Raw genomic sequence first — 27,219 nt, forward strand, 5'->3', positions numbered from 1 at the left:
TGTGCTAATTACTCGCAGCTTGTGTCAACAACTGGTAACCTCTGTGTCATTCTTTAAGCCGCGCCTTAGAGGACAAATTACGTCACGGTGGGGGCGACTAAATTCAAATTTAAAAACGAACGATGGTATGCAGCACCATAGATTATATCTGTGGACTATAATCTATGGCAGCACACTTCATTGTGGCTATATGCACTGATTAACTACATAGAGCACCAGTTCATCAATACCCAGTGACCACAGTTGTGCTCTGCATCATTCTTTAAATTCCGAGTAAAATTCTTAGAGAGCAAAGTACGTGGGGGCGACTAAATTCAAATTTCAAACTAGCCATTCTCGAAAACATATGTTTCAATCTGAACGAAACTTTTAGAACAGTTTAAAGATACATTGCCCTACATGCCAAGCGAGTATTGCGGAAAACAACAATCTGGGATTTGTATTTGGCCTCTAGGTCGACTGAGGACGACTGAGGACGACTGAAACTTCGTTTGGTGCTGAAATTACGACTGTAGGGTAATCATGTATGGTGAAATCGATGATGTGAATCTTGAGGCGATTAAGTGAATACTGAAGCGATAGCAGGGCAATCAATGTTTGGAATGCACAAAGGAATGCAAGGCATACACCTGCGGTTGCGTCTAACCGCATGCGATTAAAAAAAAGAAACTTCCCCTTTGATGTCGGCAATCTCGATCACGAAACAATCGGCATGGATTTGCTTCACTGCTTGTGTGGTAGTTACTAGTGACACGATGAATTCAACTCTAGAGTTTCAGAGGGATAGCGTAAGTGGCGGGTGAGTTACAGGAAGGCCGAATTTGACAACGTTCGTTCCTGTAAAATCCTCACGTAGTGAGGATTTTATTAATGGTTGACATTATTTATTGTCTGCGGCACGCGTTTCTGCTTTACTGGCCGCGCGACTCACTACCGTGGGTCTTGACAACCATCACCTCGTCCCATCCAAATGTTTCCATCTGGCTTATCAGTGACCTTAACCTACCAAGCATTGACTGGACAAACAATTCCACTAAAGACTCTGCATATCCTCTTATTTTGTGCGATACTATGATCAATTTTGTTCAAGAATATGGTTTCTCTCAAGCAGTTAATTTTCCAACAAGGGGAAACAACATTTTAGATGTTTTCATCACAAATAGACCATCCCTTATGCATAGTTGCAGTCCAATTGCAGGAATTAGTGACCACGAGGCAGTCTATATTTAATCCTCTGTTTCCATCACTCATTAGCAATGTGCTCAGCGAAAATCTTTTCTTTGGCATAAGGCAGATATGATAGGTATAAAAGAAATTATAAACCAATTTAGTAACACCTTCTTAAGCAAGTACTCCTTGTCTACGCCAGTTGATATTTTATGGAATGAATTCAAACAAATGTGTTTTGAGTGTTTATCCCATGTACCAACCAAGCACTTTAGCACTGGGACTAAACAACCATGGGTAACCAATTAATTGCATAAAGCATTTATCACGCAAAAAGCAGCACTTGTATAACCTAGCCAGACAATCTAATTGCAGTAGGAACTGGGACTCTTATCGACGTTTCAAATGTGAGGTCCAAAGAGAATGTCGTAATGCATACAATAACTATATTGAAGGATTAGTTAATTCCAATGGTACTGTATCAAAAAGTTATGGAACTTTATAAAGAGTCAAAAGAAAGACCATTGTGGTGTAGCACCTTTAAAGGTTGAAAACAGTGTAATTAATGATAGTTCTACTAAAGCTCAAATACTTAATGGCTACTTCACCTCAGTATTTACTCCAGTAACAGAAGAAGCCCTCCCCATGATACATGAACAATTGAAACCAGACATCAACTCAATTCTTGTCGAAACTAATGGTGTCCTTGAACTGCTTAGGACCCTGGATGTACATAAAGCACAGCTTGAAGTTTCTTAGTTTACTAGAGTGGTATATCCCCAGTATATGGAACAGTTAATTGTTTGTTATTTTAGTAGTTTTTCAGTAAATCTGCATTCACTGATGTTTTACTGAGAGTTTAAAACTTAGTAAAACAATTATGTTCCATATACTTAAAGTTACTGACATTTTACTATCAGTATAACTGGGTACAACTACAGTAAAGCAGCTTAACAAATTAGTAAACTAAGAACCTTCAAGTAGTGAAGCCTGTGGACCTGATGGAATACCTGCAAATCTATTGAAGGAAACCTGTGAAGAGATTGCTCCATCCTTATCTTTTATATTCCAAGCCTCATTACAACAATGTGTATTACCTATAGACTGGAAAGAGGCAAATGTTGTACCATTGTTTAAAAAAGGTGACAGATCCAGTGCTAGTAATTACAGACCTGTGTCATTAACTTGTATTTGCTCAAAACTATTAGAGCACATTGTCTATTCACATATTTATGCTCATCTTAGTAAATATAACATCTTGTGTGATCAACAACACGGCTTCCGCCAAGGACGATCATGTGAAACTCAGTTATTGCTAACAGTAAATGATTTTGCTGAGAACTTGAACAAAAATGAGCAGACTGACATTGTTTTTTAGACTTCTCTAAGGAATTCGACAAAGTATCCCACCAGCATTTGTTCCACAAACTTTATCATTATGGTATCCGAGGAAAATTACTAGGCTGGATACAACATTTTGTTCTTCAAAGATCCCAGCATGTAATAGCTGAGGGTCAGCAGAGTGATCCATCTACAGTAACTTCCGGTGTACCCCAGGGTACTGTCTTGGCACCATTACTCTTCCTGTGTTTTATTAATGATTTGCCAAATGGGATATTATCCAAACTTAAACTGTATGCTGATGATGTGTTACTTTATGCTACTATTCATTCAGAGCAGGACTGCCAACAGTTACAAAGAGATCTGGATTCTCTCGGAAAGTGGGCTGATGAATGGAAAATGGTATTTAACCCTCAAAAGTGTGAGTTTCTCAGAATAACCAACAAAAAGCATCCAATTCTAAGTCAATATAAAATTCAAACCAAACATATTAAGGAAGCTGCCCATGCTAAGTACTTAGGTGTAACAATTAGTCACAATCTAACTTGGTCTGAACATATAAAGCAAATTACCAACAAGGCTAACAGAACTAAAGGATTTCTGCAACGAAATTTGCATAACTGCCCACTTGAAATTAAAAGTAATTGTTACAAAGCGATGGTAAAGTCTAAACTAGATTATGCAGCCATTATTTGGTCACCACACACACAAAAGGATATCAATATATGATAGAAAGAAGTCAGAGGCAAGCAGCAAGATTTGTGATGAATACCTTCTCCCATTATGCCAGTGTCACACAAATGCTAACAAATCTTAACTGGCCGACCCTTGCTGAATGTAGAGAAGAACAGAAAGCTATTATGATGTTTAAGATCACTAATCACCTCATTGACATCTCGGCAAATTCTTACCTAACACCTGTACCAATGTTACATGATACAAGAGGCCATAGCAAGAGATTTATACAACCAATGACAAGAATTGATTCTTATCTATATTCCTTCTTTCCCTCCACTATCAAACTTTGGAATTCTCTACCCCAACATGTGATTGACTCTACGGACATTGATCAATTTAAGCAAAGACTAGCTGGTCTAGCAACAATTATTAATGTTGATTAAGCTATTTGTTTGATGTTTGTTTGTGATCTGTGCACCATACTCTTTTCAGAGGTCTGCACAGTAATAATAATATAATATAATATAAAATTTCGCCATTTGTGTTTCTGTAATAATAGCTAAGCAATAGAATGGACGATATCCGCAATGACGAAATTTGATGTCATAATTGACAAAATGGCCGTGTTAGTGTGGGGGCTTCAGAGATTTTAGCACGCAGTATTCGAAATAAATGTTGTCTGTAGTTTTCTACACTTGGAACCACGAGATAATGAAGGTAAGAAGTAGTACACGTACTGTGACGATGCAAAACGCATTCAAACAAGGAAACCAGACCGAAAAATTTAAATTCCGAGTGTTCAAACACTAGGCTTATCTGTATTGCATTATATACTATATGTTCAATGGAAAAACTAAGCAACAAGTAGTAACAAGTACACGGTGGATCCAGAGTTTGGAAAGAGGGGGGAACCTTGCTGAAAAAAGTTGAAGAGCAAAAAAAAAGGTCACAACAATAATAGTTAGTTATCCTTTACCAAATATATTCTATCACATATGTTATGCAAAATAAAATCCTTATTTATAGCTTCATAGGTGAGCTACACTGCCTTATGAACATTGTGACTGCTTTATTAGAGTAATTGACTGATCTATTAGAGTATCTCGATCTTGTATGCAATTTCTTGAGGGGGTTTGCCCCAAATGCCCCATCCTGGATCCGCCATTGAAGTATAGTATAGTATAGTTGTACTAGCAAGTGCTAGCTATAGTAGCACCAAGCATAGTATTGCAGTGAATATATAGTAGCTGGTAGTATAGCTATAGTGGTAGCATGCAGCAAGTATAGGACAGTATAAGCAGTAGCTATAGCAGTAGCAGCTACGAGCCACCACAAGCAGTAGTCTAAGTAGAGCAGCAAAAGGAGCTCAGATCCTGCACACAGTAGCTGGCGCAGCTAGTAGACAAGTATAGCAGCAGGAAAAGGGGCAGCAGAGTGGCTAGTAGCAGTAGTAGAAGCAACAAAGCAAAAACAGTATATACGTACATGCACTTCGAAACAGAACGTCAGGGAAACACGCATCCCTAGGGATATGTGTGCGGGGAACGCTTTACCTGGGGAACTTAATATCCGGGGAAACATTTATCACTGTGACTTGCAGATTGCTAGCCAGTTAGTGATATGCGTGCGGGGAACACAAAACTCGGGGAAACACATATCACTCTGACACCGGGTGCATAAACGGTCTGGCCGGACCGCATATGTTCGATGTAAATGGTCCGGCGGCCAGCTATGACAGCAAAAATGGTCCTACCCGAGCAAAACTGGTCCGGGTTATAAATGTCAATGCTATTAAAGCTAAGCCACTCGATACTACTTGTTGTGATTAGCTATACTGAGTGACAAAACTGATAATTATCTAACCGAGGCTACTACCATAGATAGTATAATGGTATGTAGTATATAATATCTATGCTACTACCAACTTAACCAAAGTCAAAGGCTGGAGACAGTTCGTCCTCAGCACTGAGTTAGCGAATACTGGCGGAATACCATCTTCGCAGTGTAGCTACCTCCACAAAGTTACAGACAGTTGCTGAAGAAATTGGCGTCTAGCAAACTATAATATTGCTAACTTATAGCACAGCAAAAAGCTATCGCAAAAAACGGCGTTGAACTGAGCGAAACGCATACACAGTCTTCTCCACCTAAACGGTGAAACAACATCAGGAACACTGATTACCTGTGATACTGCAGCAGTTCAAGTTCGTTCTACCGCAGTGAACAGGCACTGGAAAAACACGTTCGTCAGTTTTACTGGACACACCCATTAATTGATGAATCGAGTGATACCGCAGCTGGTGGTGCCAATCTACAAAGTCAGTACGTGTGGCTCACTATATTAGTTTTAGGAGGCAAGGAAAGACTTAATCCGTTGCAGCAGATGTAAGGAATGATCTTCTCTGCGTATAACTCACTAGCAGACGGCGAAAGGTCTAAAGGTTAGTTTATTTTCTATTCAACGCCCTTGGTTAAAGTAAAATACAGTTATTGACACTATTTTCATTACCCATTCAATGCAGTACAATTGTTAAATAGTGCTACATTATCTTTTAGGCTACCTGCTGTAAGTAATGGCTGATAAAACACTAGTCTAATGGATAAAAAGGAAGTATCTTCTTGTGTGTTCAAATAGTTGTTTGCATTGGTATGCAATGTGTGTGCATATATTTGCCTATGTTGCTAGATGCACCCATCTTGGGCGACATATTGTTGAGATGCACCCATCTTGACAAATCGGTCATCTCATTTTACTAAGTGTTTACGTGCGTGTGTGTGTGTGTGTGTGTGTGTTCATATCCATTTTGACCTATGTTGCTAGATGCACCCATCTTGGGCGACATATTGTTGAGATGCACCCATCTTGACAAATTGGTCACCACATTTTACTAACTGTTTACGTGCGTGTGTGTGTGTGTAGTGTATAGTAGTGTAGTGTGTAGTGTGTAGTAGTGTATGTGTGTGTGTGTGTGTTTGTGTGTGTGTGTTTATATCCTTTTGACCTATGTTGCTAGATGCACCCATCTTGGGTAACATATTGTTGAGATGCACCCATCTTGACAAATTGGTCATCACATTTTACTAAGTGTTTACGTGCGTGTGTGTGTGTAGTAGTAGTGTGTGTGTGTGTGTGTTCAGCTCCTTTTTGACCTATGTTGCTAGATGCTTCCATCTTGGGCGACATATTGTTGAGATGCACCCATCTTGACAAATCGGTCACCACATTTTACTAAGTGTTTACGTGTGTGTGTGTGTGTGTGTGTGTGTGTGTGTGTGTGTGTGTGTGTGTGTGTGCGTGTGTGTGTGTGTGTGTGTGTGTGTGTTCATATCCTTTTGACCTATGTTGCTAGATGCACCCATCTTGGGCGACATATTGTTGAGATGCACCCATCTTGACAAATCGGTCACCACATTTTCCTAAGTGTTTACGTGCGTGTGTGTGTAGTGTGTGTGTGTGTTCATATCCTTTTTGACCTATGTTGCTAGATGCTTCCATCTTGGGTGACATATTGTTGAGATACACCCATCTTGACAAATTGGTCACCACATTTTTACTAACTGTTTACGTACGTGTGTGTGTGTAGTGTATAGTAGTGTGTGTGTAGTGTGTAGTGTGTAATGTAATTTATTATTAACAATTAATTGAAGTTAACATACCCGGTGCATCAGGCGCTAAGAGTAGCTGGAAATTATCAGGCGCTAAGAGAGATTCAAATCTAAACCCAAGCTCACATGATGCGCTGTATCTCGTGAACCGCCACGTTGCCTGAAGTGTGAAAAAATCGCAAGCTTAGAAATTCTCAGGAACGGAATTGCTGCTAGCGTATTACCCTGTGGGATAGCTACTACCCGTCGCTGAAATTGTGAGAAAGCCTGTCGCTAATAATAGTGTGGATTTTGTTGGACCGCGAAAGTTCTGCCGCCAATAACAGCTGAACTCAGCCACAATCACAACTAGGATACATACCCAACGTTGTCTACGCTCCAAGTACGTAAGTCCATTTTGTTTGTGTTGTGTCATTTGAATTTGTTGTTCACACCTGTAGTAACTTCATTATTGTGATGCCAGCGACCCGGCGCGAATCTCAGGACCTCCCTGTAACTGAGCCTTACACCCTAGTAGGCACTCCCAAGCCTCAACTGGCAGCGTTGACGGTAAACACACTGAGGTCACACCTTAAGCATTACCATTTGGCTTCAACCAAGAAATACCAATCCTGCGAGTGCTGCTGGCTCACAAACAATCACCTCTGTAGCAAATACTAATGGTTCTGTGGGCTCTCAATCAACAACTTCTGTTACCCATACAACGAATTCCAATGCTCAACCAGCAAATTCCACCACACAATCCACACATTCTGGCACTCTGGCCCTGCCACAACAACTTGTCGAACAGCTGGCCACCTATCTTCAGCAACATCAAACCACAACTGCAGGAAACCAAGGTAACACTGTTGATGATGATAACTTGTCTGTTGCATCGGGGCCGACTCACACCACCATGGTAGCTCCAATTCAAATGGCTACATCCACTACTGCAGTAGCATCAGCTACTTTAGCACCTAGTGCCACATTTGCTAGAACCTCACTACCGACAATCACACCTGCTCTGCCTACCCTGCCATCACCTATGCCACCAGTCAACCTCACCAGGACTCAGCTACCAGTCAACCTCACCAGGACTCAGCTACCGGTTATCCCAACTAGAGTCAGAGATAAAATCGCCAAAGGTGAGTACAATGATTTTGCAAGTCTGCTATCTAAATCAATGTTTAGTACACATAACCCCTTGTCCCAGCAATCAGTCACACTTCGATTGAATTCTGACGATGACTCCTTTATAGTCCAGCCAGCCGTTCCTCATAGCACTTCCTCACAACGGATATCCTCCTTTACTAGTTGGATGGAGGCTTGGAATGTATACCTGTCGGTCCGCACAGCTTTCAATCCTTCTTGCGCGGCAGAATTAATACGGTACCAGTGCATTATTACTTCAGCCAACTCCGATCACCCTATATCAGAATGGCTCAACTACGATGTAAAGTTCCGTACCAAAGCTGCGAATGACCCATCCCTTAGGTGGGATATCAGCGACACAGATTTGTGGCTGGAATGCATGACTTCGAAAGCCATGCAATCACAACGTTGGCCATGCCCCCATTGTGGTGCCACTAACCATTTCCCTGACAGATGTCTTTTTCGTCCGTCATTTTCAAGCATTGGAATTTCAAACGCGGGAACTTCAGATACCGGACCAGGAACTAGGCGGCGAGCCCCAGGGCACCCATCTCACCCGAGAAGGGCCCAGCTGCAGTCACCAATTTGCCACGACTACAACAATACAGTCTGCCACCGCCCATACTGCAATTACCTCCATAAATGTGACTACTGCGGAGGCGACCATCCGGTCAGGAGCTGCCTCTCCCGCAGGCAGCCCAGGCGTCAATAAGCCACTACCGTGGACTCCCTTACGACCGTTTGTTCTTGAACGTGAATTAAGCAACCATCCTAACAAAGCCTTTGTCAGGCAACTTATCAATAATCTATGACATGGCTGTACAATCGGCTACGAAGGACCTCAATTTACCTACTTTGCTACCAATCTACAATCTGCATCTCAGCAGCCTAAAGTAATTGACACCACCCTCACTGAGGAGTGTAAAGCAGGACGTATTCTTGGACCTTTCCAACACCCACCCCTCCCGAACTTTCGTACTTCTGGCTTAGGCCTTGTGCCTTTTTTCCTTTTTATTTTTTTATTAACCTGGGCTTGATGGACTGCCCTTTCCTACCACCCCCAGCACAGATTGCAAGTGCTGGACAACTGAACAAAATTAAGCAGACAAATGGGATTCCACGGTCACTAAGTCCACTGACTGTGGAGTCCTGGTGTAAACACCAATGGAAGACCGTGCCCCACAAATACACTGAATTGCCGAGCGCAACAACGAAAAGCTCAGGCAACAACGCAGCCAACCCAGAACCACAGAATAATCATCTCCCCACTTTGTGGCCAGAAGAGAAGCAAGTCGCTTATAAAAAACAGTAGCCTCATGGGCTAAACCGCCAGTGGCAGCCAAAACAATTGGAGTGAAAGTGGCATGCTTCACTTCTCGAACCCGCTGACCATAAGCACGATGCTTAATCTTTTCATGCTTCCTAAAGGTGGACGACAGAGAGGAGGAACTATTAGAAGGAGCAAAAGGGTTAAAAACACGGACATCAATGAAACATCTCTCCGAACGACCACCCCAGAAGCCGTTTACAGCAACATCCAAGCGAGCCGAATCCTGAGTATTAGAGGTGGCAAGAGGGAACTCATCAGAATGCTGAACCGGCTGTAACTCTGGCTCAACACACACCTGGGAGCAAACCTCAGTAAGAAGGGTAGCAGTAAGGTCCCTAATCTCGTTATGACGCAAGGAAGGTAAACCCCCTTTGGGACAGGACAAAGCATGTTCAACAGAAAAGGAGGTTCCGCAAGCACAAAGGGAAGGAGGACGAAGTGGGGACCAACCATACCTCAAAGCCAAAGCATCCTGGAAAGCAGATCTATGGAGAGTGAAACCATGCTCACTCAAAGGTAAGGTGGTGAGCCAGCTTGAAGCACCTCTAACAGTAGCCAAGTCCATCGCACGCCTCAAGGAAGGCCCAAGCTGTTGGTATAGCTCAGCAAATTGTGTAGAACAGTGTTCAGATTTGGCTTTCCTTAAAAGGGCCTTTCTGGCCTGCTGAGAGGCAACAGCCTCAACAAAACTCAAATCATGATTCAATATACATTGGCTAAGAGGTCCCGTGACATCACGAGATGCAGCCAACTCACTAACACATCTTCTTGTGGGGACAAAAATACCCAGGCCTCCCCACCGAGCAGGAAGGACAAACAGGAGCCATGAACTATCACTGGGCGGTGAACAGCCAGTTAAAGTAGGAATAAATACTTGGCGAATCATATCTTCAAGTGGCTGAAAAGCATCACACACACACAAGGAACTGTTCGAAAAACAAACAGCCAACGACTGGATAGACCATGGGTGAAGGCACAGTATGCAGCATGGGGCTGACTCTCCGCAAATCTTGATAACCTCTTAACCTCTGCAGACCAGCCCTTAACCTTCTCAACAACAAAACTATTCACATAACTATCAGATCCAATAGCAGCCCCCACATAAGGGCGGCCCTCCATAGATATTCTAATTCCAGAACCACTGAAGACTGAAGCAGCATCCTGCTGCAAATGTCCCTTGATGATAAGCCAAGTTTTGGTCGCATTAACAAAGTACCCAAACGAAGGGCCAATTTCACACAGACAGTCCCACCACTTACGCAAAACAGTCAACTTCCCACAAGCACAAGCATCATCAGCATACCAAACCTGCTCCACTCCCGAAGGGAGACACCTCAGAAGTGGAATTGTGGCCAAAGCATAAAAGGGCATGGCCAACGGATCCCCTTGGGTAGTTCCCTCTTCCGACAGTATTACATCACCTGAAATGAATAAACTAGCTGGAGTCCGGTAAATATTAATCAAGATTGGAACAAAGGGTGGGCAGAGCTGTCTAATGTTATGTAAAGCAACTATCCTGTTCAATGAGTTAAAAGCATTACTTGCATCCACAAGTAAAACAGCATCGCAATCCTCATTACCAAAAAGCTCACGTACTGAATGAACAGCAGCCTCCACACCCGCTATTTGATCGGCACACATTTACAGAGGACCAGCCACAATCTGGATGTCCTCTCTGATGACGGAAAGGACTGCCTTGGCCACAATTCTCCTCACAACTTCACAAACTCCAATAGGCCTCACTCCTGGCCTCTTGTCTAAAGCAATCAACCTACAAGCTACAAAAGGGGAAAGGATTTCTGGGGAAATAAATGAAGTACAGATACGTCTAGCAAACAAAGCCAAAGCAGCACACAACTCACTTGAAGCTGAGTGGAAACCAGTGCAGAGACGTCTCCAACAGCGAGCATCCACACCAGATGGACCAGCCGCACCCGTGGTCCAGAGTGCAGCAGAACGAATGACACAGCCATCTAAAGGGTCAAATATTACAGGATGGATGACAGGTGGATTAGCCCAATCAGGCAGTAAACAGTTTACATATAAAGGCTGTGCAGAAGGATGCTTAGACTTAAGGACATCTCTAACTGAATAAGTTGTGGAATCAACAACAACATTGTCATTCAAATTCAAAACTCCTCCATGTCCCTGTTCATCCAATAGCTGGAGGGCAGCCTTGGTCTTTCCTTCAAACATCAACTTGGCAAATAGACGAGAGGAGTGATCACTTGACTGATGCCCCCATCCAGATTTCAAACGGGCCTGAATAGTTTTGCCCTCGTGTAAGAGACCAAGAAGGTCACCATTCCTCCAGAGTACCATCCTCTCACCCAGAATTCTTCCATTGTCCACAGGTTTAGAACGAGGAGAAGTACGTTGTAACAAGATTGAGCAGGCCACGAACACAGCCTTGAGGGAAATAGACTCCAAGGCAGAGCCCTGCCCCACAGCACGAAACAATCTTGCCAACTCACAAACAAAGGCCTTACCAGCTGAACCACGAGGTACTTCAAACACGTTTCTTCGCCAGTGAACCACCTCTCTATAGACAACATTCAGATCTTCACAAAAACTGCTAGAATCTTTAGTTCCCCAAATAAAATCATACTTTGCCACTGGTGGAAACTCAGGAAGTTCAGGACAAGACGGTGACACCTGAGACAGAGAATCCCGAACTTCAGGAGGACAAGGAGAATCCTGTGGGGTAGGATGTATAGGGGATTGTGTCCTCACCGGAGAAGGGGGGCGTCATCAGGAATAATGAAGCGACAGCAACGTTTTCTAGATGAGTCCACGTAGTTTTCTAGAAAATGTTTCAAGGGTTTGTCCTTATAACGGATAGTGGTCTTCCAATTCTTAGCCGCGGCTTTTGCTGCTTCACGCTGAAACTGACATGGCGTAATGGTCTTAGAGTCCAACAAAATACAAAGGCTGGAACCACTGGATAAGTCACCGGTTAACAACTTAGCCTGCAAAGTCCCGCAGACGATATCCAGGGTCCCTGTGGCAGTAGCGTTTTCTGACGCCATTACTCGGGGCACGTGACTCCATAAAAATACAAAGGCTGGATGGGCGTGATTTCATGTTTAGGCCTTGTGCCTAAACATGACGGAGGGTGGCGAATTATTTATCACTTATTGGCACCGCAAAATTTTAGTATTAATGATTTCATCGACCCATCGTTATATTCCTTATCTTACTGCACCATAGACGACGCATATAGAATTATCAACACGTTAGGACCTGGAGCTCTCATGAGTAAGATAGACTTAAAAAATGCATTCCGTCTCATCCCTGTCAGACCCAAAGACTGGAACCTTTTGGGAATCTGCTGGCGTCACCAATTCTATGTAGACACATGTTTACCTTTTGGACTTAGGTCAGCCCCTCACATCTTCAATGAACTATCAACTTCTATTCACTGGATTTTACAGCACACATATGGCATTCAATATTTACTTCACTACCTTGACGATTTCTTTACTGCCGGCCCCGTCGACTCTCCAGTGTGTAAGCAGAACCTGCAAGCTATGTTTGCATTGTGTGACAAGATCAATGCACCCATTAAGATGTCGAAAGTGGAAGGCCCTTCCACCACCTTAACATTTTTAGGAATTCAGTTAGACACAGTTACTATGGAAGCTAGCATAACACCCGAAAAGAAACTAGATCTCCTTCATGAACTTCATTGGATGACCCATAAAGATAGCTGCACTAAAAAGGAGCTGCTTTCAGTCATCGGTAAACTATCATTTTGCTGCAAAGTTCTCCCTGCGGGTAGAATGTTTCTCCGTAGAATGATCGACCTGAGCACTACAGTGAAAAAACTTAATCATCACATCCCTTTAACCACTGAAGCACAACTGGATATCCAATGGTGGATTAACTACTTACCCAAATGGTCAGGGAAAAGCCTCATCCTGAAAAATGAATGGACACCTCACCAACACTGCACCTCTATACAGACGCCTCAGGATCATGTGGCTGGGGGACATACTGGTCGGGCAGATGGCTGCAAGCTTGTTGGATGCCTGCCCAGTAACAGATGGATATCACCTGGAAGGAACTGTTTGCCATAGTATCTGCTGTACAAGCATGGGGCTCATTCTGGTCGCGTCGTAAAATCCTATTTCACTGCGACAACAAATCAGTTGTGGACATCTGGGACAAGGGGTCAACTGGTGCTGCACACACTATGGCCTTAGTAAGACTGTTATACTTTTGTGCAGTGCACCACCAATTGAATGTATGTGTAGTGCATGTCCCCGGTGTTTGTAATGATATCGCACATGCATTATCTCGTTTTCAGATGGACTGGTTCTGGAAACTAGTTCCAACAGCCAACCTGAGGCCGGACAGCACCCCTGCATGGCCGACACAGACCTTCATGCGAGCCTCCTGCAATGCCGGTATCATGGAGTTGCCCAATCAACACGCCGTACGTACAGTGCAGGCCTCACAAAGTTCCATGCCTTTTGCGACCAGTACAGTATCCACACCCACCCAGCATCTTCTCTAACGCTACAATACTTCTGTGTACATGAAGCTCGCCACATCTCTTATAAGACCATTAAAGTGTACTTGGCAGCTATTCACCTTGACCATATTGAGAACGGTTATCAAGATCCTACAAGAGATAACCTCCTGCAACTAGTCTGTAGAGGCATTCGTCGTCATCAGGGCGATAACCAGCGGAACAGATTACCAATTACCCTTAACATCCTACGCACTTTAAAGGAGCAGCTCCGCCAGTCCTCTTACGCATTCCAAGAAAAGCTTATGCTGTGGTCAGCATTCACTATAGCCTTTTATGGCTTCTTCAGAGCAAGTGAATATGTTAACCTCAGCTGGGATGATGTAACTTATGATGAAGAACAAATGTCAATCACTCTACACCAATCAAAGACCGATCCATTCAGACGAGGCCACACTGTACACATTTTTAAAACTACTTCATCTACCTGCCCACTTAAGGCACTCAAACAATATAAGGATTCTGTCACCAGCACACCACCTAATGCCTTTCTATATCACGCCGGGACGTTTACTCTATTGTCCTGTCCAGCAGTCACTAGAGTAATTCGACAACTCCTTTCACAGGCTGGTCTTAATTACATGGACAATGCATCACATAGCTTTAGAATAGGTGCTGCTACCACCGCAGCAGCTGCCGGCCTTCCAACATGGATGATTAAAAGCCTTGGACGCTGGTCAAGCAACGCTTACTTGTCTTATATTCACTGCCAACCATCAAGAACTCCAGCTATTCACCGATTATTAGCTCATACGGACGCATCCAACCAACCAGAATGGGACCCAGACTGTATGTATTGACACATTAACCAGCTAAACTGACACACCATATGCTAGTATTTGTTAACATAAATGTACATTCTGTTAACCACTGCTTATCCAATGTTAAAATTAAAAATAAATAAACTAATATAAAATATAACCTTGGCGCCGCGTGTAGAGGATGAATACTTGGGCAACTGGGGGAAGTAAATTTATAGGAAACAAACTAATTTGGGCAAAGAAAATTTGGGCAAGTTTTAACCAAATAGCCTTGAACTGTTTGCGTGTGTAATGATCACAGCTTTGTGTACTTGACTTCAATAACAACTTTTACCCGTTGCTTATTGCGTATCAGTGGTTTAACTTGCATGCCTGTTAGAACTCGAAGCATGCTAAGTATCTCATGAATATTTATTGCGGATGGATGGTGCATGCTGCCCACTGCACTGAGAGTGCTGCTGCGTGCATGTTATTAGTGCTGGTGCGTACATGTTATTATTGCACAGAGTGTGCTGCTGCGTACATGTTATGATTGCACTGGAAGTGCTGCTGCGTGCATGTTGTTTGCTGTACTGAGAGTACTGCTGCGTGCGTGTGTGCATGCTGTTTGCTGTATCGAGAGTGCAGCTGCGTGCCTGTTATTTGCTGGCTGTACCAAGAGTGCCGCTGCGTGCTTGTTATCTGCTGCTCTAAGAATGCCACCGCGTGCATGTTACTTGCTGCTTTGAATTGAGGTCCTGTTGCATGAGTGTCGTGGCTGTTATTGCATGATAGCTATTGTTAACTGTTACATAAATGTTCATGGCTGCTCATACTGGAGAGTGCTGACGCATGCTGCTGCATAACTTTCACCATTGCCGCAGTTAATGTTATTCAAGATAAGTTTGGTTTGTTGCTTCTACATGTGAATGCATGTGCTTCAACTGCGGCTCGGTACCTGCTGACCTGCGATTCTGTGACCCCCTCAGTTGCCCAGTTATCACCCAAATTAGACCACTAAACTGGCTTCTTTGTTTAGCTACTTGGTAGGCTTGACTAGAGTGAATTGTCACATGTGCATGATTCAATATTACAGGTACATTTAAAAGGGAGGATTGGATGGTGGCCTGACTGTATTGTATGCATAGCTCGGGGGCGGATGGTTGGAAAGGGACAGGCCGCCATCCTGCTTTCTCTCTTTGTTTAATAACGGAGGTAATCGTACATAGTTTGCTGGTAAGGTGAGCCTTTCTTGTGTATTGATGCCATTGTGATTAATAATCATGCATGTGTGTAGCTTGTCGTACCTAGTGTGTGATATTTAGTGCATGTCAACTAGTACAACCGCCTTAAAGTTGGCATGGGGCTGGCTGATAATGTATAATTGCTCGGGGGCGGTTGGGTGGCATGCGGGCAGCCCCACGCCCGTTCCATAAGGCGGTTGGAAAGAAGTACTGGTAAGATTGTTAAGTAGTGTATGTGTGTGTGTGTGTGTGTGTGTTTGTGTGTGTGTGTGTGTGTTTATATCCTTTTGACCTATGTTGCTAGATGCACCCGTCTTGGGCAACATATTGTTGAGATGCACCCATCTTGACAAATCGGTCATCACATTTTACTAAGTGTTTACGTGCGCGTGTGTGTATAGTAGTGTGTGTGTGTGTGTGTGTTCAGCTCCTTTTTGACCTATGTTGCTAGATGCTTCCATCTTGGGCGACAGATTGTTGAGATGCACCCATCTTGACAAATTGGTCACCACATTTTACTAAGTGTTTACGTGTGTGTGTGTGTGTGTGTGTGTGTGTGTGTATGTGTGTGTGTGTGTGTTCATATCCTTTTGACCTATGTTGCTAGATGCACCCATCTTGGACAACATATTGTTGAGATGCACCCATCTTGACAAATCGGTCATCACATTTTACTAAGTGTTTATGTGTGTGTGTAGTGTGTAGTAGTGTGTGTGTGTGTGTGTTCAGCTCCTTTTTGACCTATGTTGCTAGATGCTTCCATCTTGGGCGACATATTGTTGAGATGCACCCATCTTGACAAATTGGTCACCGCATTTTACTAAGTGTTTACGTGCGCGTGCATGTATAGTAGTGTGTGTGTGTGTGTGTGTGTGTGTGTGTGTGTGTGTGTGTGTGTGTTCAGCTCCTTTTTGACCTATGTTGCTAGATGCTTCCATCTTGGGCGACATATTGTTGAGATGCACCCATCTTGACAAATTGGCCACCACATTTTACTAACTGTTTACGTGCGTGTGTGTGTGTAGTGTATAGTAGTGTGTGTGTAGTGTGTAGTAGTGTATGTGTGTGTGTGTGTGTGTGTGTGTTTTTATCCTTTTGACCTATGTTGCTAGATGCACCCGTCTTGGGCGACATATTGTTGAGATGCACCCATCTTGACAAATCGGTCACCACATTTTACTAAGTGTTTACGTGTGTGTTTGTGTGTGTGTGTGTGTGTTCATATCCTTTTGACCTATGTTGCTAGATGCACTTATCTTGGGCAACATATTGTTTAGATGCACCCATCTTGACAAATCGGTCATCACATTTTACTAAGTGTTTACGTGCACATGTGTGTGTAGTGTGTAGTAGTGTGTGTGTGTGTGTGTGTGTGTGTGTGTGTGTGTGTGTGTGTGTGTGTGTGTGTGTGTGTGTGTTCAGCTCCTTTTTGACCTATGTTGCTAGATGCTTCCATCTTGGGCAACATATTGTTGAGATGCACCCATCTTGACAAATCGGTCACCACATTTTACTAACTGTTTATGTGCGTGTGTGTGTGTGTAGTGTGTAGTAGAGTGTGTGTAGTGTGTAGTAGTGTATGTGTGTGTGTGTGTGTGTGTGTGTGTGTGTGTGTGTGTGTATGTGTGTGTGTATGGGTGTGAGTCACGCGGAGTGTGTGTGTTTGAATATTCATAGTATTGACTTATGCTGCTAGATGCACCCATCTTGGGCAGCATATTGTTGAGATGAACCCATCTTGACATGTAGTCAAATTATGTTACGTAAATACCTTTGTGTGTAGTCTGTTTGTGTGTGGGTTTGAGTCACACCGAGTGTGTGTTGTTTGTGTGTGTGCATTGTGTGTGTTTGAATATTCACAGTATTGACTTATGCTGCTAGATGCACCCATCTTGGGCAGCATACTGTTGAGATGCACCCATCTTGACATGTAGTCAAATTATGTTATAAATACATAAATCTTTGTGTAGTGTGTGCATGTTTGTGTGCGTGCGTGTTTGTGTATGTGGTGCATGCTATCTATTGTGTATATAAATACTCATGGTATAGTAGAATTTGACTGTGTTGATAACTATTTCCTAGCTGCAGTACACCGCTATTATGAGTCCAGGAGAAGAACATACAATGACTCCCTACCTCATAGAGTGGCAAAGGTTGCTGAGAATAAGAAGAAGGATACCAGGACAGGGTAAACATTATACACGCTGTACCTGACTACCTCGTACAGTGTTGTGTATATGATTTGTAAATCAAAATTCATTCCTGTATAGAATTTTTGTAGTGCCGACTCACTGAGCAATTATGATGACAGAATGTTCATAAGAGTACTTTGAGAAGAGTATCCTTAAAAAACGAAACAGTCTTTGGTGTTGGAGACTCTAAATCTTATCACTAATAACTCTATTAGAATGGTCTTAGCTTTGTTCTTTGATTTTATCTTTGATTAGATAACTAACAGTTGAGGAATCCAGTGTAGAAGTGAATTTCAAAGTTTAAATGTAAACTTTAGATTAAACCATCACATTCTTACAACTAGTTTTTAAACCAGTCACGCACTCACAGTGTGCCTGGTTCACTGAAATTGTTTTACGAAAAGTGTGTGTATGCTTGTCTTTCCACACCTGCACCTGTGCACCAAAGCAACTTTCTGGCTAAATAAACCATATGTTAAACTGTAGCTAAGCTTTAGCTCAAGATAACTTTCTTCTTCTTTGCTCAAACTGAGTGTAGTAACAAGTCTAAGTAGAGTGGCTGCATGGCACGTGGTTTTAGAAGTAGCACAACATCAACTTGTTCCTTTAGATGCTCACTGCAATCTACGAGATAATGTTAGTGAGCTTTCAACACAATGTCAGGGTCGATAACACAAAAGATTTTCAGTATGATAAACAAGCAATGGTTCTGCTATTTAGTGCTTAGTTTGTTAAAGCTAAAGAGAATTTGTGATTTAAATGAAATCTCATATCTAATATATTATTACAATGGCCTGTATTTTATTAGATAGTCAAGACTTGTGCAAACATTTGGGATTAATTCTCAAGTTTTAGAATTTTGTTTCACCAGCTAAATATGATAAATCTGTTTGTTTATGTTACTTGCTTATATACAACTGTTCAGGAGAAGAGAAAAGGTCATCAGGTCAGATGAAGAGCAAAATTTATGGGAGCAAATTGATCCACTGTACATGACAGAGGAGAGCAGTGATGAAGAGAGTGGATCAATGAAGCTTTACCATCTGAAAGTAATGTATGTGTGGTTAAATTGCTGTATTATACAATGATTTTGGCAGAGTTAGAAGAACTGAAGCAAGTTTTAGGTGACCACATCAAAGAAAAGGAAGTGTGTGCTGGTCGCTTCTCCGCCAAGCCTAGGATAGAAGGTGTTCCATCTTCACTGCCCATTCCAAGGGACGCAGTTCAATGGGCAGTGAAAAGGTGATCATGAGATTGAAGTTTTTATTATTAAAGTTGTTGTTTGCAGTACTTTACATCAAGAGCCAGACAGAACAGAACATGCTGTGGTAGCTATATATTTTGGTTCAATTTGATAATAATACAGTCACCCAACACCAACTTCTAATGGAAATAGAGGCAATCATTCTACCATGTAAGCTATATTAGGGTAACCGTGTATTTTAGTTCAATTTGATATTAATACAGTCAGCCAACACCAACACCTAGAAGCAATCATTCCACCATGTAAGCTAAATTAGGATATACCGTACTTGTGTTATGTTTCTTACAAATCCAATGACACCGATCAGCAGTAGTCCTAGTGCAATCCGTCAGCCACCTTTACAAAGGTAGTTTTGTTTCTTTAGAATAATTAGGTTTATTTGTCAATATTTGTAGCTCATCATCAGCATCTGTGCAAATACTTTTACAGCAACAATCGTAAGTATACAAACAGACACTCTACATTTTATTATGAAGTTTGTTTTGCATAGGCCACATACTAGCAGAAACCCTAGGCATAGCAGTGTTACACCTAGGTGACCCAGCAGGTACAGTATTTGACTATATATTTACTAAACGTTATTTCAAAGTCTAGTCTTTTAATACTTGGTCCAGGGGAGGAAGCATACGACATGGCATGGTGTCCTCAAATGACTGGTATGTATGTAATGAGAATCAAGGGCTGTGTGTGTGTGTGTGTGTGTGTGTGTGTGTGTGTGTGTGTGTGTGTGTGTGTGTGTGTGTGTGTGTGTGTGTGTTCAGTGTTGTTGTGTGTGATTACTCTGTGTGTGCATACGTGCATGTGTGTTTAGTGTGTAGTGTACATGTACCGTGTGCATACAATTTTCAAGTGATATCATTTTTACGGTTGGTTGGCTAGCTGTCTAAAAATTTTTTCATCCTCAAAAATTAACAATTGTTTTAGGATCAACAGTTAACCTCAGTGAAGTACGAGTGATTCTCAAAAATAAACCTGCAAAGTATCCTGAAAAGTTAATCTAATCAAAAACAGCCAAGCTGTAAAAAAAGGTGCGGCCCCCAAAAAGGCCATGGTGAAAAAAGATGTGAAATCCAAGGTGGCGGCCAAGAAATGGCTGTGACGGTAGGTTAATGGTTAAATTTTAATAACAACAATTCAGGTGAATTTGATTCCAAGACCAAGTGGCACAAAATTCACCTGAATTGTCGTTATTAAAATGTAACCATTAACCTACCATCACAGCCATTTCTTGGCCGCCACCTTGGATTTCACATCTTTTTTCACCATGGCCTTGTTGGGGGCCACACCTTTTTTTACAGCTTGGCTGTTTTTGATTAGATATCACTTCTTTTTGTATTTGTATACTGCAAAGCCGGCCTATGGCTGGCTTTGGGGCTTTTTTAATCCATGTGTTTTTTTCTTTACCACAGGAAGAAGAAAAGAACTTAAAGAAGATTTGTAATACTTCAATTATTTTTGATTTTATTAGTAATTATATACATATATTTATTACATGCCCATTATTCCCCACAGGATATTTTTTTGCAGCTGATCTCTCTACTGGGTGACTTGAAATGTAGCTGAACTATATACAGGATGGTTTCTTTGTAGCTGAACTCTCTACAAGGTGACCTCTTCTAGCTGGTCTCTCTACAGGTAGATTTGTTTGCAGCTAAACTCTCTACATGGTGGTTTCTTTGTAGCTGAACTCTCTACATGATGGTTTCTTTGTAGCTGAACTCTCTATAAGGTGACTTCGTCTAGCTGAACTCTCTACAGGGTGATTTTTTGTAGCTGAACTCTCTACAGGGTGATCTGTTTGCAGCTGAACTCTCTACATGATGGTTTCTTTGTAGCTGAACTCTTTACAAGGTGACTTCGTCCAGCTGATCTCTCTATGGGGTGATTTGTTTCTAGCTGAACTCTCTACAGGTGATTTATTTGCAGCTAAACTCTCTACATGGTGGTTTCTTTGTAGCTGAACTCCCTACATGATGGTTTCTTTGTAGCTGAACTCTCTACAAGGTAACTTCTTCTCTACAGGGTGATTTGTTGTAGTTGAATTCTCTACAAGGTGGTTTGTTTGAGGCTGAACTCTCTACATGGCGGTTTCTTTGTAGCTGAACTCTCTACAGAGTGATTTGCTTGCAGCTGAACTCTCTACATGATGGTTTCTTTGTAATTGAACACTCTACAAGGTGACTTCTTCTAGCTGATCTTTCTACAGGATGAATTGTTTGTAGCTGAACTATCTACAAGGTAACTTCTTCTAGCTGATCTCTCTACAGGGTGATTTGTTTGTAAATAAACTCTCTACATGATGGATTCTTTGTAGCTGAACTCTCTTCAAGGTGACTTCTTCTAGCTGATCCCTCTACAGGGGGATTTATTTGTAGCTGAACTCTCTACAAGTAATTTATTTGCAGCTGAACTCTTTATGTGGTGGTTTCTTTGTAGCTGAACTCTCTACAAGGTGACCTCTTCTAGCTGATCTCTCTACAGGGTGATTTGTTTCTAGCTGAACTCTCTACAGGTGATTTTTTGCAGCTAAACACTCTACATGGTGGTTTCTTTGTAGCTGAACACTGTACATGATGGTTTCTTTGTAGCTGAACTCTTTACAAGGTGACTTCTTCTAGCTGATCTTTCTACCGGGTGATTTGTTTGCAGCTGAACTCTCTACATGGTGGTTTCTTTGTTGCTGAACTCTCTACAAGGTGAATTCTTTTACCTGATCTCTCTACAGGGTAATTTGTTTGTAACTGAACTCTGTACAAGGTGCGTTTTTGTGGGTGATCTCACTGCAGGTTGATTTGTTTGTAGCTGAACTCACTAAAGGGTGATTTGCTTGTAGCTGAACTCCTTGCATTGTGTCTAGTTTCTAGCTGATCTCTCTACAGGGTGATTTGTTTGTAGCTAATCTCTCTACAAGTTGATTTGAGTGTAGCTGATCTCTCTACAGGGTAATTTGTTTGTAGTTGAACTGTCTATAAGGTGATTTGTTTGTAGCTGATCTCTCTGCAGGTTGATTTGTTTTAGCTGAACTCTCTACAGGCTGATTTACTTGTAGCTGAACTCCTTACATTGTGTCTAGTTTCTAGCTGATCTCTCTACAGGGTGATTTGTTTGTAGCTGATCTCTCTACAAGTTGATTTGTGTGTAGCTGATCTCTCTGCAAGTTGATTTGTTTTAGCTGAACTCTCTACAGGGTGATTTGCTTGTAGCTGAACTCCTTACATTGTGTCTAGTTTCTAGCTGATCTCTCTACAGGGTAATTTGTTTGTAGCTGAACTCTCTATAAGGTGATTTGTTTGTAGCTGATCTCTCTGCAGGTTGATTTGTTTTAGCTGAACTCTCTACAGGGTGATTGCTTGTAGCTGAACTCCTCACATTGTGTCTAGTTTCTAGTTGATGTCTCTACAGGGTGATTTTTTGTAGCTGAACTCTCTACAGGGTGATTTGTTTCTAGCTTATCTCTCTACAGGTAGATTTGTGTTGATTTGTTCATTGCTGATCGCTCTAAAGGTTGATTTGTTGTAGCTGAACACTCTGCAAAGTGTTTTATTTGTAGCTGATCTCTCTACAGGGTAATTTGTTTGTAGCTGAACTCTCTCCACAGTGACTTGTGTGTAGCTGAATTCTGTGTAGCTGAATTCTCTAGAGAGTGACTTAATTGTAGCTGAATTCTCTACAGGGTGCACGACTTGTTTATAGCTGAACTTTCTTCAGTGTGACTTGTAATGTTCTGAATCTCTATAGTGATATATTTGCTTAACTCTCCACATGGTGACTTGCTTCTTGCTGAACTGTCTATAAGATTAACTGTTTGCAGCTGAACTCCCTACAGAATAACTTGTGATGTAATAAAATTCTATAATGGAGTAAATAAATTAGTCGAATGCTCTATTAGGGTGACTGTTCTATTAGAGTATCTCGATCTCGCATTTGCTACATGGAGTTGGCTTCAGAATCATAACTCAGTGGTTTGTAATCCGATTCTTCTGTACTACTGCAAGGACTTTCTATGAAGATTATTTCAGCTATACACCGATTTTCAGCTCATTGCTTTAAGCGGTTTGCCTAGTAGGCGTGAAAACTAGTACTTTTTTATTCGTAAAAATCGATCGCGTAATTGTGACACAGGTTGGGTTTTGTGTCATATCTCCATGGTCTTTATCTCGATTCCTTTCAAACCACCAAAAGGCACTCCTACGATGGTTACTCCATCTACATAGCAATTTTTCAACTCATTCCATGAAGCGATTTACCCTGTAGGCGTGACAACAAATCGATCTTGTTTTACGCGAATAATCGGTCATAACTCCTGAACCATTCATCGGATTTGTACCAAATGTGATGGTAGGATTCGCCGTTGGACTCCCTTTCTGTGTGCCAAAGTTCATGGCGATCGGAGTACGCGTTTGCTCGTTATAGCAATTTTTGCAAGTGTGCAAAAAGACGAAGAAGAAAAAAAACGAAGAAGAAAAAAAGAAACTTTGGCAGCTCGTATCTCGGAAATGGCTGGAGCGATTTCCTTCAAATTTTGAATGTATACTCCCCTGGCTGGCGGGCAACTGTGTAGCAAATTTGGTTCCAATCGGATAAGTGATCACTGAGATACAAAGGTGTGAAAATGACGTTTTCGTTCTTCCTGTCATTATACTCACGGGTGTGGCGCGCCGGATTTTTGAGCCGCATGACACACTACCGTGTGTCTTGATCTGCAGAAAATTACGTCCCTTGCAAAATTTGTACATACGTATACAACAATTTGTACAGGGGTGTACATGTACAAAAATTCATGCATGCATAGGCGGATCTAGGAGGCACTGTCAGGGGGGGCCAAGGGGGGGCAAAAAGTTTTAGTGTACAACAGTGTCTATCCCACTAAGAGGAATTCTAGTACACAGGTTATACTCAGTTGCATAACTATATTCAGTATAGCTGGATGAATGATAGACATACAATTGTAAGATTGTAGTTAGGGAAAATTTTTTAAAATTAGACCTCCTAGGTTTGGATTTGGGAGCATTTTTGGTAACATTTAGCTAAAAAGTGTATGCTTGCAATGTATATAAAGATTAGTTAGCCTATCTGAGATAAAACCTGTTTGATGGTAAAGTGTAAATAGCTATAAAGGTGTACGTAGCTAGTATTGTTATAATGACATTAGAATTGTGACTGTTGGATTAGAGTAGTGACTGCTCTATTAGAGTATCTCGATCTTGGCACAAAAACTTAAACTTACTTTCTTTACAGTGTACAGTATAACTGTAAAGTACATTTATAACTGTTGTCTTCTATTTGTCCATTGGCTTTCTATACTTCTGAATACAGTGTGAATGCATGATTCCACGGTTTCTAGTATCAATATAGTACTGTGAATCCAAGGGGGGCAAGGGAAGGGCCAGGGGGGGCACAGCACCCCTTGGCCCCCCCTCAGATCCGCCTATGCATGCATGTGTGTCACTTTGGTAGTATTTTGAGTAATAATTTGATTACTGTATGAATGAGCTATATTCACAATTACATCATAATTGACAAAATGGCGGTGTGATCGGCGATACTTTGTAGCGTGTTCATCAAAATAGACTTTGTTTACAATAGTGATGCGCCGATATGAGATTTTTCTGATTATCCAATTAGCTGATATTATAATTCACATGATGACCGATACCTATGACAGATCCAATGTTTATAATTCCCAAGATTTCACATGAATTTGATGAAATTGTCATTTTAAAAACACTATTTTGATCTACTTTTTATGAAAGCAATATCATCTGGTTCAGCAAAAACATATTGGCAAAATAATTACTGATACCAATATTGAAAATATTGCCGATTAAGCCAATTTCTGATTATCCACCAATTATCGGTGCATTGATAGTTTACAACTTTCTGGACATGAAGCCATGGGATAATGAAGGTAAAAGACTGGTTAGCATGAATTTGCGGTGTGAAATAATTCAACCAGACAACTAATTTGTCTTTTAGGTAAGTATGTATGCCTCACAAAGCCCCATGCTGAACTGCATAAACATTATCAACTTATCAGAGCAAAAAGCCATCTCTCCCAATGGCTTACTGTACAAACTACCACACTCTGTCGGCCATTTTTCTGTTTTGATGTAGTTGCGGATAAGGTTCATTGGGGAACTTATAGCTGGTGTTAACTGGGAAGCAGCCCACCCAACTATTTCATCAATGTCCAACTGACCTTGCCTACTTATAGTATGTTCACGTTGAGCTGAACCCTCAAAAACATTTAATAACTCATGGATGCAATTACACACGATCTTGAAATTTGGCTCATTAGTAGTACTGCTTAACATGCTAAAAATATTTCAAGATCTTGTTCAAATGTTAGACATAATATTTACAGTATATGGTCAATCAAAATTTTCACAATACATTTCCTATGGGGAAGCCATATAAGTACAGTGTCCAATACACCCGAACTTGTAATGGAGCCAAACCGTACGTGTCTGTTGTTGACACCTTTGCTGTTACCAATAATCATCTGGTTGGCTGAATTTTAATTCTGTTGAGAAAAAATCCACTTTTAATTTTTAGCCATTTTTTCAGGATTCAACTCAACGTGAACATACTATAGGTGTTGACATCTGGTTTTGCTTTTGCCACCTCATTCTATACAGCATGTCAGCTTGTTTCCTTTGTTAGTTATGTCTGACTGAAGAGCGCCTATAAATTTTTTTGCTGTACAGTCAATTGTTCTGTGTTCCTGATGCCTGCCACTTAAACTTCACAACTACTTTATTCACATTGATCATTTGTGTGTATGAGTGTGCATGCATGCATATGGTTGAGGCCAGATGGATTATACTGTGATAATTGTGAGTTTACTGAAACAGAGCCCCAACTTCTCTTTATAAGGCAGCAACCACTCTGTGAGAGTTGAAAATATGTGTACAGCAATTTGTAAGTGTTAGACAGGTGACCGCTTAACACAGCCCACAATGCATTGGAAATACCTTGTGATGGTAGCCATTGCAATATACAAAGTTGACCACTTACTTCAGTACTGTTAACACGGTTCCACTGTAGGAAGCATTATTTTCACCTGTGATTGTATTCTATTGGGTAGTCTCAATGGCCAGATGCTACTCTGTGCACAGGATAATTCCCTGTGCAGAATAGTGTCTGGCCAGCAAGACTCCGTAGGAATCATACGTAGCTATGCAGTGATTTAAAACACTGTATGTGAATATTACAAAACAAAAGCCCAAAGTACAATGTATGTAATATTTATGTATTGGCGATTAAGTCCAAGTAGAGCTGCGCGGCACCTGGTTTTTAGAAGTAGACATCAAATATAACACTCCTTACTTTATGACCTGGAATCAATTAAAAATCTAGAGACAGAAGGACGTGATGTGCTCAGTCGAACTGCAAACTGACTAAACAGCTAGTGCATGCAATCATTGTATGCAAAATTGTATGCAGCAGAGTAACTGTATAACAGAAATTCATATTTCACTAAATAGAAATTTGCCAACTAAGTTTAACTCTGCTAAAGTTTCTCACTCTCTATATGATAGTTAAATTATTGTGTGCTAGTTACACCTTAAGTAGTTCATTAGACTGTTACCTTTTGTTTTTTGTTCTTTAGTGATTTGCCTACAAGATCAAATGACGACAGGGAGACACTGCAACGGTAAGTATTGTGTTTGTTGTAATAAACTGCTGTTCAAGCTTTTTCACATTGTAGTGAATTGTTGTTGCATGAGTCCTGCAGAAGGAGAGATCCAGATACTAATAGGAATCACAGGTATTTCACTGTTCTACTGTAGTATTTACACATTATATGTACTCTTATTTTTTAGTCAGATCAGCTCATCTCAGCTTTTGCAAGGGATTGATAATTATGACTATGATAGTGATTATTAATCGACCATATCAGCTACAGCTAATAGTGTGATTTTCATTAAATATAATTTAAATGAATTACGATCAGTATTTTAAAATTAAAATTTAACTGAATTACAATCG

General features: G+C 41.4%; 2 protein-coding genes across 7 annotated transcripts; one reads left to right on the forward strand and one right to left on the reverse strand.

The window, feature by feature from the left end:
• The first annotated feature begins 5,470 nt into the window (after positions 1-5,470).
• On the forward strand, positions 5,471-27,210 carry LOC136260111 (uncharacterized). 6 transcript variants are annotated; one of them, XM_066053741.1, is made up of 14 exons: positions 5,472-5,627; positions 5,743-5,833; positions 17,854-17,959; positions 18,889-19,012; positions 19,061-19,205; positions 19,252-19,377; positions 19,431-19,469; positions 19,535-19,573; positions 19,623-19,664; positions 19,718-19,774; positions 19,842-19,883; positions 26,840-26,884; positions 26,939-26,998; positions 27,054-27,210. In XM_066053741.1, the coding sequence occupies exons 6-14, from the start codon at positions 19,350-19,352 to the stop codon at positions 27,146-27,148; spliced, it is 447 nt and encodes a 148-aa protein (XP_065909813.1). In that variant the 5' UTR covers positions 5,472-5,627; positions 5,743-5,833; positions 17,854-17,959; positions 18,889-19,012; positions 19,061-19,205; positions 19,252-19,349; the 3' UTR covers positions 27,149-27,210. The 6 variants fall into 6 exon arrangements, with proteins under 6 accessions (XP_065909837.1, XP_065909830.1, XP_065909844.1 ...); XM_066053753.1 differs by having other exon boundaries at positions 19,538-19,573; XM_066053765.1 differs by lacking the exon at positions 19,842-19,883 and having other exon boundaries at positions 5,471-5,627.
• On the reverse strand, positions 8,960-9,970 carry LOC136249164 (uncharacterized). The gene has a single exon (XM_066041116.1). The coding sequence runs from the start codon at positions 9,816-9,818 to the stop codon at positions 9,021-9,023; it is 798 nt and encodes a 265-aa protein (XP_065897188.1). The 5' UTR covers positions 9,819-9,970; the 3' UTR covers positions 8,960-9,020.
• Positions 27,211-27,219: the final 9 nt, after the last annotated feature.

This window comes from Dysidea avara, chromosome 1 (assembly GCF_963678975.1).
Source record: "Dysidea avara chromosome 1, odDysAvar1.4, whole genome shotgun sequence".
Classification (NCBI taxonomy): Eukaryota; Metazoa; Porifera; class Demospongiae; order Dictyoceratida; family Dysideidae; genus Dysidea; species Dysidea avara.

Coding starts and splice junctions, on each gene's coding strand:
- LOC136260111 (XM_066053741.1), top strand. CDS start 19,350: ATGGAAATAGAGGCAATCATTCTACCAT. Junction 19,378..19,430: donor AGAGGCAATCATTCTACCAT/GTAAGCTATATT, acceptor ATATTAATACAG/TCAGCCAACACCAACACCTA. Junction 19,884..26,839: donor ATGGTGTCCTCAAATGACTG/GTATGTATGTAA, acceptor TTTGTTCTTTAG/TGATTTGCCTACAAGATCAA.
- LOC136249164 (XM_066041116.1), bottom strand. CDS start 9,818: ATGGACTTGGCTACTGTTAGAGGTGCTTCAAGCTGGCTCACCACCTTA.